Source organism: Elephantulus edwardii, unplaced genomic scaffold, assembly GCF_000299155.1.
Source record: "Elephantulus edwardii isolate Elephantulus edwardi_28Jun2011 unplaced genomic scaffold, EleEdw1.0 scaffold00017, whole genome shotgun sequence".
Taxonomy (NCBI): Eukaryota; Metazoa; Chordata; class Mammalia; order Macroscelidea; family Macroscelididae; genus Elephantulus; species Elephantulus edwardii.
The window spans coordinates 13,823,180-13,834,641 of record NW_006399767.1 but is presented as its reverse complement, the minus strand read 5'-3'; the positions used below and the strand labels follow the sequence as shown (position 1 = coordinate 13,834,641).

At 55.2% G+C, this 11,462-nt stretch overlaps 2 protein-coding genes across 3 annotated transcripts; one reads left to right on the top strand and one right to left on the bottom strand.

Moving 5' to 3' along the window:
• The first annotated feature begins 1,443 nt into the window (after positions 1 to 1,443).
• TJAP1 (tight junction associated protein 1 (peripheral)) lies at positions 1,444 to 7,459 on the top strand. Of its 2 annotated transcripts, XM_006881957.1 has the most exons (8): positions 1,444 to 1,542; positions 3,145 to 3,173; positions 3,920 to 4,081; positions 4,257 to 4,323; positions 4,538 to 4,567; positions 5,304 to 5,411; positions 5,535 to 5,618; positions 6,362 to 7,459. In XM_006881957.1, the coding sequence occupies exons 1-8, from the start codon at positions 1,444 to 1,446 to the stop codon at positions 7,457 to 7,459; spliced, it is 1,677 nt and encodes a 558-aa protein (XP_006882019.1). The 2 variants fall into 2 exon arrangements, with proteins under 2 accessions (XP_006882019.1, XP_006882020.1); XM_006881958.1 differs by lacking the exon at positions 4,538 to 4,567.
• Positions 7,460 to 8,513: 1,054 nt separating this feature from the next.
• Positions 8,514 to 11,155, bottom strand: LRRC73 (leucine rich repeat containing 73). Its single transcript, XM_006881956.1, has 6 exons — positions 10,821 to 11,155; positions 10,075 to 10,235; positions 9,649 to 9,771; positions 9,353 to 9,453; positions 8,986 to 9,208; positions 8,514 to 8,848 (listed from the first exon to the last, which is right to left on the bottom strand). Exons 1-6 carry the CDS (start codon positions 11,090 to 11,092, stop codon positions 8,778 to 8,780), a joined length of 951 nt encoding a protein of 316 aa, XP_006882018.1. The 5' UTR covers positions 11,093 to 11,155; the 3' UTR covers positions 8,514 to 8,777.
• Between the last annotated feature and the right edge of the window lie 307 nt (positions 11,156 to 11,462).

Sequence of the window (11,462 nt, the reverse complement as noted above, 5' to 3'; positions counted from 1 at the left end):
CTTATTCTCTCATCACTGCATCTCCTCTTGCTTGTTTAAGGTCTTCTGTCATCAAATGAGAATGATTCAAAACACACTCGACACTAATTCTGTCTCATTAACAAAACAAAGACAACATGTTTTGGGAGGACACACTTCAGTCCTGACACCTCCTCATTGTGAAGATTGTGGACTGTCATTGTACCTGGGAGTCTAGCCTCTTGTGGAAACTGGTTTTCTTTCCAGCATCTTGGCCCGTCTTCCTGGGACTACTAGGCTCTTCCCTGGTGTTCTCTTCTGCAACTTACGTTTCCTAAATCTTAGTGATCTTCAAACTCTGAGAGGTCTGTGAGATGACTAGGACAGATAAGTGGAGACAGGGACAGCACTGTACCTTTTCCAGAGCTGGGTCACAAACACAGACACTTGTGTCTGTCATCCTGGCCTGGACAGTGCCCTCCTGGGGAAAAGCAAAGCCCCACTGTTTCCAGTCCTGTCCCTGCCTCTGGTCTTTCCTCACAGCCCCTGCTCTGTGGAAAGCCTGTCTCTTTGTCTCTCTCTCTCTGTCCTCCAGTTCCCCGACTGGGCATGCAGGCCTGTGGCACTGACAGACAGGCGGCTGACACCTGGTTTCCACTTTCTTCCCGTCTCTGGTTTCAGGAGCTGTTGGCTAGAGGAAGTGGAGGGGCCGTGGGATGCGGAGAGCCGAGGGCTAATGCTGGACAGCAGAACAGAGGGAGCTGCCGACAAACAGACGGTATGTTCCTGATGAGGCCTGTGCCCCTCTTGGTTCTGCTCTTAGGAGGTTGGCAGGTGAGAAGGCAGGCAGGTGGCCCCTCTTGGTGGGTGCTGTTGAAAAGAAAGTGGTAGAGGCCAGAGGGGTTCAACCTTCAGTGGCTCCAGCCAGAGTGCTCTCTTAAATTTGGAGACTCCGCTGTGTTGAGTGAATATCCTTACATGCTTATTATTTACACTAACTAAGTTAACGGGCACTTTACGTGGATTAACTCATTTAATCTTTGCAACTATTCTTATCTCCAGTTTTGAGTTGAAGAAACTGAGATAAAGACCACTTTTCCCTCTGGAATCTTCAGAAGGCAGTGACAGGCTGCTCTCTAGAGTCTCTGCCCTGCCACTTAGGGCATAACCCCCTCTTTTTGGTGCTTAGGTTCTGGACCCTGGCCTGGATTTTACAGTCAGCTTCTGCCTTTCTGTCTGTTTCCTATTGGACCCATGCCCCAACCTTCAACACTCTCCTGACCCCTGGAGATGGATACAGCAAAGTCCAGCCCTTCTAATGACCCCTGCAATGGTCCAGGCCTATTTGCCTACGTGGTAGCTCCTGTATTTGTTCCCTTTTACCAACTGTCATCTTTTTTCAACTTAAAGTCCTCTTGACTGCATCTCTGAGCTGCCTCCTTCCTTGCCTCCCCTCAGCAGGTTGAGGAACCCTTACCTCCCAGAATGACCAGTGCTGCCCCAGCTAAGAAACCCTATCGTAAGGCCCCACCTGAACATCGGGAGCTGCGGCTGGAAGCCCCTGGATCCTGGCATGAGCAGGAGGTCAGTGAAACTGGTACCCTTGCCCTCGCTGGTAGGGGCAGTCCCCTGAGGTTCGCCACCTGGCTGACTTCTGTCCCTGAGAGGATAGCATTGCTGATAGAGGCCTCAGGTGTCCTGGTTGTAGCAGGTGATGGCAACATGTTCCTGGGAACATCTGTGTCTCTCCACATGCTGATGAACATCTTGAGGCTTCGTAACAGAAATGATCCCTTAAAGTCCTGCTCTCCCTAAGGGAGGGGCAGCCAGGCAGGCACACATCCTGAAGGGTCCTAATCTCCTATTGGTGATGGTGAGCATGCAGCCCCTCTGGAAGCTGTGAGGAGGCGTGCTCCAGCTACTTCCCCGCTGGCCCAGCTGTTATCTTCACTGTTCCCAGGAAGTCTAGCCTTTCCTCCAGCTTCTTTGTTTGGCAAACATTTGTTAAGTATGTGGTCCCTGCCAGGAACTGTGTTAGAGCCAGGCTCTGCTCTTAGGAGGCCTCGAGGCGACTGCACAGTCTTCCAAGCTGGCGTCCTTCCTCACTAAACTCCCAGCGGGAAGACATGAGTGTTGCAGGGAGTGTTCCCATGTGGCCACACTTCCATCCTGCTGAAATGCCTGGAGCACATTTCAAGAACTTGAAGGGTTGTCGAAAGACACTGAGCATCAGGGGTCCCAGGGGCTTCTGTGGTCAGATTCAGGGCAGAAATGCTATGATTTGCAAACAGGCAGGTACTAACCTCAGTGTCACCCAGTGAACATTCTCCCAGTTTAGCAGAGGAAGTGAAGCTCAGTGAGGTGAAGGACTTAGTCCAAAGTCATAGTCCATAAGTGGCAGCAACAAGATCAAATCCAGGTGCCAATGGCTGTGGAGTCCATGATCTTAACCATTGACTAGTCTGGCCCCTCACCCTCATTTCCCTACCCACAAGTTAAATTCAGAAGGAGCAGCTCCATTTCCAGGGGGCCTCACAATACTGCCCTCATATGACAGTAGGAACTAGTGAGGCTCTTTGATTAGTGGAACTCTGACTCTTGGACCAGGACTAGAAGAGGAGTTTTGGGGAATGGAGTAGGAGCTAAAAACGAAATACTTTCTCGTCCCTCAGTAAGGATTAGCGCAGAGGCTCCCCTTGCCTCTTCATGGGCCTCCTGCTGCTCTGTGGTCCTGACTTTACCACTGTCTTCCCCCCAAGGACTGAGAGAGTGTTGTCAGAAGGGAGCCCATAGCTTAGCCTAACTTCACCCTTCTGGATGGTCCCTGCCTTTCCTGTAATGAAGGAGCCCAGTGAACAGCTGAAAAATCTCTATCCTGAGGGCCTAGAGAGGAGAGTATATTTGCTAGGAACCATTTGCAATTGATTGTAGGTTTAAGAGAGGGCTTGGAGCTCATGTGGGTAAGGATGGACTTGGAAGGAATTCTTTAATCTCCTCATTGGCATGGAAAAGGATAGTCTAATCATGTCTGGGCATTACTGGGTTGCCTTCTCCATCTCCAGAGGGTCCTGTAGTCCCATGCCCCCCCCCCCTTTGCTATGAGAATCTTTGGCCCTTTCTAGGATTATTTGGAAGTGAGCCAACCAGGAGGGCAGTGGCCTTAAACTTCTGTTGTTTTTTGACTAGGAGTCCCTGACTGATGCAGAGCGGATGAAGTGAGTATCTGCAGCCCCCAAGACTATTTTACTTGCCTCAACTCTGTCCCTCCTCGCTTCAGACCAATTGTTTACACAGTTGGACTTCTCTTTACATTAGTAGGGGCAAAGCCTGGCATAGGGCATTTTAGAACTTAGAGAATAGGTTTGGTGCATTTATTCCTTCTGGAAGAGTTTATTCCTATGGGCTCCAAGAGACCCTATAGCCAGAAGGCAGCTTATTCTGAGGGGCTTGCTCTTGCTAAAGAGCTTTTCCTCAGTTCCTGGCTCTAGAGAGAACATAACACCCCTCCTATACCAACTGCTTCCCTGAGGCCTTCTTTCAACCACGTGAGGCCTCTGGAGAGCAGGGCAGTGCTGGGCTGGATTTCCAAGAGATTAATAATGGAGAAACCTGATTGTGCCGTGGGGAAACCAGAGCTGGGGGCTTGGTGGCTGGCTGGCTTTCACTGTAACCAGAGACTGAGATGGAAACTGCTCCCACTTCAATTTTGTCTCCTCAGTCTTACCCAGTGGGGGAGGGTTGTGTCTGGCTATCCCCTACCATCCCCTGTGTCCCTCAACCCTCAGGGCTAGCAGGCCCAGGGAATGTGCTGCTCCAAAGTCAGGCCAAGTTTTGAAGGGTCTTCCTGCTCCCAGTGCCTACCCTCTTGTAGTCTCTTTCCTGAGACTGGCCTGAGACTCTAGGACTGGCCCTTCTATCTCTGATGTCTGTTCTGTCCTTGTTCACCCGCACTCCCCACCAGGCTCTTGCAGCAGGAAAATGAGGAGCTTCGTCGACGCCTGGCCTCAGCTACCAGGCGCACCGAGGCCTTGGAGCGTGAGCTGGAAATTGGACAGGACTGCCTGGAGCTGGAGCTGGGCCAGAGCCGAGAGGAGCTGGACAAGTTTAAGGACAAGTTCCGCAGGTGTGGAAATGAGGGGTCAGGATCCCTGTACATGCTTCTGCATTCGTAAAGTTAGCTGAGAAGGTCTTGGAGGCCATTAGAGAGGAGGAGAACATGCCCAAGTGCCCCCGAGAGGAGGGGGCAGATCTGGCCCTAGAAAGGATCTTGATGCAGGCTCTGCCTGTGCCCTCTCCAGGCTGCAGAACAGCTACACAGCCTCCCAACGGACCAACCAGGAGCTGGAGGACAAGCTGCACACACTGGTAATCTGCCCAGCAAGGCAGAGCAGGGGCCTTCAATTTTGGAAATGCCAGTCTGCCCTGGGGCTTGGGGAGGAGCGTGGGGCCAGTGCTGTGGAGGGGAGGGGCTGCAGCATGCTGTGTAAGTCAGGACTGTCTTAACGCTCACACTCTCTCTCTCTCTCTTTCCTCGTCTTCCCCTCATGCTGCCACCGTTGCTGCCGCACTCTCCTCTCAGGCCTCTCTTAGCCACAGCTGGATTTTTGCAGTTGCGTCTGAGTTTGTGTGTTTCTTGCCCTGGCCTCCTCTTCAGCTGAAATCTGGGTGTACTGGGGCCCTGCCCACCCTTATTATCTCCTGCCTCTTTCCTCTTCCTTGTACGAGCCCCATGCAGTAGAGTCAGGGCCCCCCTTCCAGAGGACAGCTGGAGAGCCTGCTCTTGGCTCTAGCAGAGGCACTGACAGATACCACCACTGAACACGCAGCTTGCTCCCTGGCCAAAAGTGGCAGCAGGCTCAAGCCAGTTTTGTTTGGTTTTTAGGGGATTGAGTGGGACTAGGATTCAGCAGTGAGCTGAAGATCAGAAGATCTCAGGTTCCCTCGCTGCACCACTAGATAATCTCACTGGTGCCCTCAGCCCCACATACTTCACCCACTTCTCTGCACATACAGGCAGTAACTGCAAAATAAGTCTGCAGTTATTGCCTTTCCTGGTGCCTGCAACCTTTGGTGCTCCCTGACATGGTGGGCAGCTCTCATGCTGACCCAGGCTGAAGGTGGTTATACTCAGGAAGCCTTCGCCCTTCCTGTGGTCCTGCTCTGTAGTTGGCCTGGAGAGCAGGAAAGCTGCCCTCGTCTCTTGTCTGTCCGTTGCCTGTCTGTTGTATCTGCCTTGGCTGCTCTAGCACCGTGGCTTCCTGTGTCCAAGGACTGGGAGGAGGTGGTGAGGGAAGGAGGGAATGGCTGAGGTATGAGTAGGATTCACCTGAAGTTTTGTGCCTTAGATCAAGAAGGCTGAGATGGATAAGAAGACACTAGACTGGGAAATTGTGGAACTGACCAACAAGCTGCTGGATGCTAAGAACACCATCAACAAACTGGAGGAGCTCAACGTATGTGCCCTGTACTTGCTCTGGAGCCAATGGGCTGAGTCCTTCCTCACCTGGGGTGGCTGGCCTGTGGCCATCTTGCTCCCTTGGGCAGGGCCAGCCTCTGAGTCAGTTCTATGTCTGCAGGAACGATATAGGTTGGACTGCAACCTGGCTGTACAGCTCCTCAAGTGCAATAAATCCCATTTCCGAAATCATAAGTTCGCTGATGTGAGTAGAAAGCTCCTTTTTAGCCCCAAACTAGCCTTTTTGAACTCTGGCTCCAGTTTTGCACCTCACTCCCCCTCCCCTTCCTTTAATTTTCCCTTTTCTGCTTTGCCTCCTCTCACCTACATGACCTCTCTATCCATTGAGTTGTCACTGCTTGGTGTTATGTACAATCACAGGCCCATCACTAGGGCTGGGGGACCAGCCCTGATGGTATTTTTAGAACAAAGGCAGGGAAGGAGGGGCTCAATTTCTGGATCACTTGTGGGGAGGACAAGGTGGCAGGGCTGATAGTCATAGGGCATAGAGAGGGGATTAGGCCCACTCAAGCTTTCCTTGTCCTCCCCCAAAGGGGCAAACTTGAGACCTGAGGCCCAGCCCAAGGTTGATGGGGCTTACAGAAGGATGAGAGGTGCTTTGAAGGCTGCTGGCGGATACTCCAGATTTACTTCTGATTTGGGCGCAAGCCACCACTGAGGTGGGAGAGATTTCAGGGCACATGGGCCTCAGAGGCAGATCTGGGTTCAGCTTTTGGCTGTGTTAATCAAAGCCTCAGTTCTTTTACCCCTCCTGAGTCTCCAATTATAACCTCATCAGAGGCACCCCTGTGATATATTGTGGTATGCTGAGCAGACAGAGACGGCACAGTGCCAAGTACAAGCTGGTACTTTAAAAGGGGTGGTCCATATTTTTGCCATCCGCCTTCAGCTAGGATCACTCATGTCTCTTCCTTCTTCTTCCCCCAGCTGCCTTGTGAGCTACAGGACATGGTTCAGAAGCATCTGCACAACAGCCACGAGGCTGCCAGCCCAAGCCCTGCGCCCAGCCTGGCCCCAGGGTCCGTGGTGCCCACCTCTGTCATTGCCCGTGTGCTGGAGAAGCCAGAGTCTCTGCTGCTCAACTCGGCCCAGTCAGGCAGTATTGGGCATCCTTTGGCTGAGGATGTGTTTGTCCATGTGGACATGAGTGGGGATACTCTGGGTGACCCATCCAGTCCCTCCGCCCCTGGCAGCCCTGCCTCCCAGCCCAATGGGGAATGCCATTCGCTGCGCACTGCTGGAGGCTCTCCAGAAGAGGAGCTGCCCCTGCCAGCTTTTGAAAAGTTAAGCCCTTACCCTACCCCATCCCCACCGCACCCACTGTATCCTGGCCGTAAGGTGATCGAGTTCTCTGAGGATAAGGTGCGGATCCCCCGGAACAGCCCCCTGCCTAACTGCACATATGCCACTCGACAGGCCATTTCCCTGAGCCTGGTGGAGGAGGGGGGAGAGCGGGCCCGCCCCAGCCCGGTCCTCAGCAGCCCTGCCTCGGCCCAGGTCTCACCCCACCATCAGGCCAGCCCAGCCGCTCCAGTACTCAGCGCCCTGGCCAGCTCAGCTAGCTCGGAGGAGGACTTGCTGGCCAGCTGGCAGCGGGCGTTTGTGGACCGTGCCCCGCCACCAGCTGCTGTCACCCAGCGCACTGCCTTTGGAAGTGACGTGCTCCCTGAGCTGCAGCGCCACTTTGCCCTTAGCTCCACTGACAGAGACGAGGCAGCACAGGTACCTTCCTCTCCTGGAGAGAGTGGAGTCCTGCTGCCAACAGAATCTGCTTCTGACCATCCCGGGGAGGAGGAGGAAGAAGAGCTAAACCTGCCTGTCAGCCCTGAGGAGGAGCGCCAGAGCCTGCTGCCCAGTGCTAGTGGCACAGAGGAGGGGTCTGGCACATCCCAGAGTGAGGGCAGGGCTTGGCCACTTCCTAACTCCAGTCGCCCCCAGCGCAGCCCTAAGAGAATGGGGGTTCACCACCTACACCGCAAAGACAGCCTGACCCACGCCCAGGAGCAGGGCAACCTGCTCAGTTAGGTTCCCTGCTTGCCCTCCTGCCACTGCTGCACTTGGACCACCAGGAGGGCAAGCAGCCCTCGCTCTTCCCCTCCAGGCTTGTGAGGGTGGAGCCATCTGTGGGCCATGCTGAGCCTTTCATTGACATCCACTGACTGGAAGCAGCCTGCCTCATTTTTCCCCCCTTTCCTTACTGAAATATTTATTCTCCAAAAGTAACATGCAGCGAGGTCTCTGACCCCTCTTGCTGGCCCAGATTGGGCTGCTCGGTGGAGACAAGGGTTTATCATGTCAGTATTCATCCTTTCATACCCATGGATTTTTAGTTGAGTTTGTTTCCCACTCCACCCCCCCTTCATGTGAGTGTGTAGGGAGTATGTTGGGGGTTATTAACCTTCCCTCTCTGTACTTCACCTGCTTCCCTCTCCCCGCAGACTTTCTGCCGGAGCTGTTGCCATCACGGGGCCTGGCACAGCTGGTTCTAGGGGTGAGGGAGGGACTGACTCAGGGCTCTCCTTGGCTGTTTCCTTCCTCCCTCTGGAAGGGAGTGGAGGTTGGGGTTCAGGGCCTCAAGCTAGGCTGGGAGTGAGGCCTGGCTTCCCAGCCTTGGCTCTAGACTGTTACTCCCAGTTTTGGGAAATTTTCACATTGATGACTATTTTAAAATCAAATAAACTATTTTACTGGTATTGTCTCATTTATATCTTAATGGCATTTTTATGCTTGGGTGTGTCCAGAAGATCCTCATCCTACTGTTTCCCCTTTTTTCCCCAAACTTCTGGGGCTTTCCTGGACTCAGAGCATCAAGAAGTAAGAGGGGATGTTCCTCTAGTAACCTTTGCAGGTCCCCTTTGAAGGCAGAGGCCAACTCAGCTATGCAGGTGGTGGTTACCTTTGTTCTAACTTTGATGAATCAGAAAGTAAGGGGTTACCTCAAAGCTGAGGTCCTAGGACTCTGAGGCCCTGTGGACTCTGCACAGAGGCTGGGTGGTACTCCCCCCTAGTGGTGCTTTGTGGTAATTCCAGTTCCTCCCGTCTTTCCAGCCCCCAGTGACCACAGCCACACACCAGGTTTTGTAGTTCATAAAATCTCTTCCGAGCCAGCGGGCTGCAGCTAGAGCTGCTAACAAGTGCAGAGGCTTTCCCTCGGGTTCAAGTGGCCCCCAAGGCTAGTGCTCAGTCACAGCTTCCAGAGCTTCCCACCACAAGGCCAGAGCTGCCAGAGCCTAGGCCTTTACCCCCTATTTATTTCCCAGGCCCCAGGACCAGACCCTGATATCCGGAGCAAAGTGCTGGGGACACAGACAAATGTAATGATGCGCAGAAGCCCAAGTAGGGGTCACATCTCCGTCTCAGCCAACAGACTGTCCCCTAGTCCTGACGTCATTAGCACCATCTGAGAGCTGGGATCTGTGGAGGGGCAAAAGGTGCTCAGGCCACCACCTCGGGCCACCAACAACTGAAGGGTGTCTTAGACTTCCCACTCCCACTCTCCCTGGTGGGAATGCCTCTTTCAGGACTGACTGGTCAACCCTCAGGGCTCTTACCACTGGGGCATATCCAGGAGCTGCTGCCCCTCTGATGGGCAGTGGGCTCCCTCCCTCTCTCCCGTTCTCGGGTGTCACCAGCCCCTGCTGCCACCTCTTCCTCCTCCTCTCCCTCAGAGAGGAGGTCACAAATCTGCTGCTGCAGCTCCGGACTAATGCTGTTCTCAGCTAACACCAAACTCCGCAAAGCCGTTGGGTAGTTTTCTACCATGTCCAGCAGAGTCTGGGGCAGAGAAGGGTATAGAAAGAGATGGTCACGTTTAAGATACTGCTAAAGCACACCTTGCCACCCTCAGGTTCTAACCACAGACAAATCTAACTTTCACCTCCCCTATTCTCCCTGGCCCCACACACAGTGACTTCTCACCTGAGCAGACTGGTTGGTAAGCCCCGTGCCTTCCAAGTCTAGGACCTCCAGGGTACGGCTGGATGCCACAGCTACAGCCAGCATCCCGGCTACATGGTCACCTGGGGAGACAGCATGCTCATGTTCCTGCCCTGGCTGCTCAGTCTCTGGTTCACAGAGGTGACTTGGCTAGCACCTCTCAGTTTCTCCCATCTTGCCTCCTTTCTCCCTTACTGGGATTACATTGACATCAAATGGCCCCAGGCTCTTGGGTAATAGGTGGGGTGGCTGGGATAGAAAGGGTTTTTGAGTCTCACCCAGGGGGTTGTAGTCCAGGTTGAGGACTCGAACCTGGGAGCTGTGGGCTACGGCAATGGCAAGGCGGCTCCAGCCCTTAGGAGTGATGCCGGGGTTGGCACTCAGCGTCAGCTCCTTCAAGCCTTGGCAATGAGAAACCACGATGGGGAGGTTCAGGCCATCCTCCTGACCCTCTCCCCAGCCCCTCTTATCTGTCAGTAAGGTGCACTCCCATTGCACAGCTCCGGGGCCATTAGGGACCCGAGAATCCCCTCTTTGGATTCCAGAGTTGCCATCTGCATAGTCCCCAATCCTTCCCCCTTCTGAGGGAATTGCAATGACATTTTCACCCACACTTTTAGACCTCCTCAGCCCCGGGTCAAGCCCCTTCCCTCTGTACTTAGCTCTTCATATTGAGGCCATGCCCCCAGCAAGGCCCTGCTCACCAGACTTGGCCCCATCCGGGGGGAGGAGGCCACAGATGAGGTTGATAGCTTCGTCACCCAGCATGCAGTCCCCCAGGTCCAGAGCCACGAGGGCAGGGTGGAGGGCCAGGGCTGGGTTCAGCAGGGCCAGCCCAGCGTCTGTCAAGGGGCTCCCATGCAGGCTGGTGGGGTGAGGTGAGAGGGCAAAGGTCATCACAGTCGTTAGCGCTGTCTGTAGGGGAAAGGGGCACCTCTTCTTTGTACCCCCTCCCTCTGCGAACCCTGGGAGTAGGAAAGGGATGCAGTCATGGCTTTTGGGGGAGTCCTGGCAAGCAGGAAAAGAGAATTCTAGGCACTCGGAATGAGTACAGCTGGGAGGGAATTGGATTTCTTTACCTGAGCAGGGACGGGAATCCAAGGCAGAGCACAGGGAGGGGCACTCAATGGGTATGTGGGTGATGGGCTGGGATTCTCCAGTGGGCAGAATGTTGGGTAAGGGGTCTAGTCTCAAGGGCCTATTCCTTTTTTGGGGGGAAGGGTAGAGCTGTCCCCAAGAAGTAAAAGCAGTGGTTAGGCGCACTGTCTGGACGGGGTGAGTGTCCCATTCCATTCAGGAGGACGTGTAGGACTCAATGTCGCGGTGGCACGGGCTGAGGGACCAGGTGAGCAGAAGGGATGAGCGCGAGGAGACAGGTGAGGGGGAAATCGCGTGGAGAGGCGAGTGGAGGGGCGCAGTGCTGGGGCCCCTTCCGAGGGCGCGCACTCACAAGAGGGACTGGATGGAGCGGTTGGTCCGCAGCGCCTCTGCCAGCTGCTTGATGCGGCCGGGGCTGGACACGACGCCCAGGTTAAGGTTGAGCTGCGCCAGGGACGACGCTCCGGCCAGGGCCCGGCAGATGCGGCCGAAGTCGCGGTCACAGAGGCGGCAGCCGCGCAGCGAGAGGAGGCGCACAGCGTTGTCGCGCAGGCCGCGGCAGATGTCCCGCACCTCGGCTCCCGACAGGGGCTCCCCCGATATCTGAATGGAGCTGGGCAGCATGGTGCCTGCGGCTGGGGCGGAGGATGGCGGAGCCGCGGGCAGGGCCGGGGCCGTGGACTGATCAGGGCCGCAGAGGAGGTGGAGGCGGAGGCTGAGTCAGTGGAGGACGAGCGGCGCCGCGGCAGGGGCGGACCGTGCCGTCCGGGACTGGGTGGCGGGGGTCCGTGCTGTCAGCTCCCGGTGCCGGACGGGCGCTGCTCGGTCCTTGTCCGAGTCCGGGGTGGTTTCGGTGGCAGCCGATGGGTCTCAGCTTAGGACGAGCAAAGTCGGTCTCCGAAAGGCGTCCGCATTCGCTCCCGCCCGTTCTCCAGGCCGGCTCCCCTTTTGGCCCCGAGAACCGGGCCGAAGGGCCCGCAGCGAGGCCCGGCGC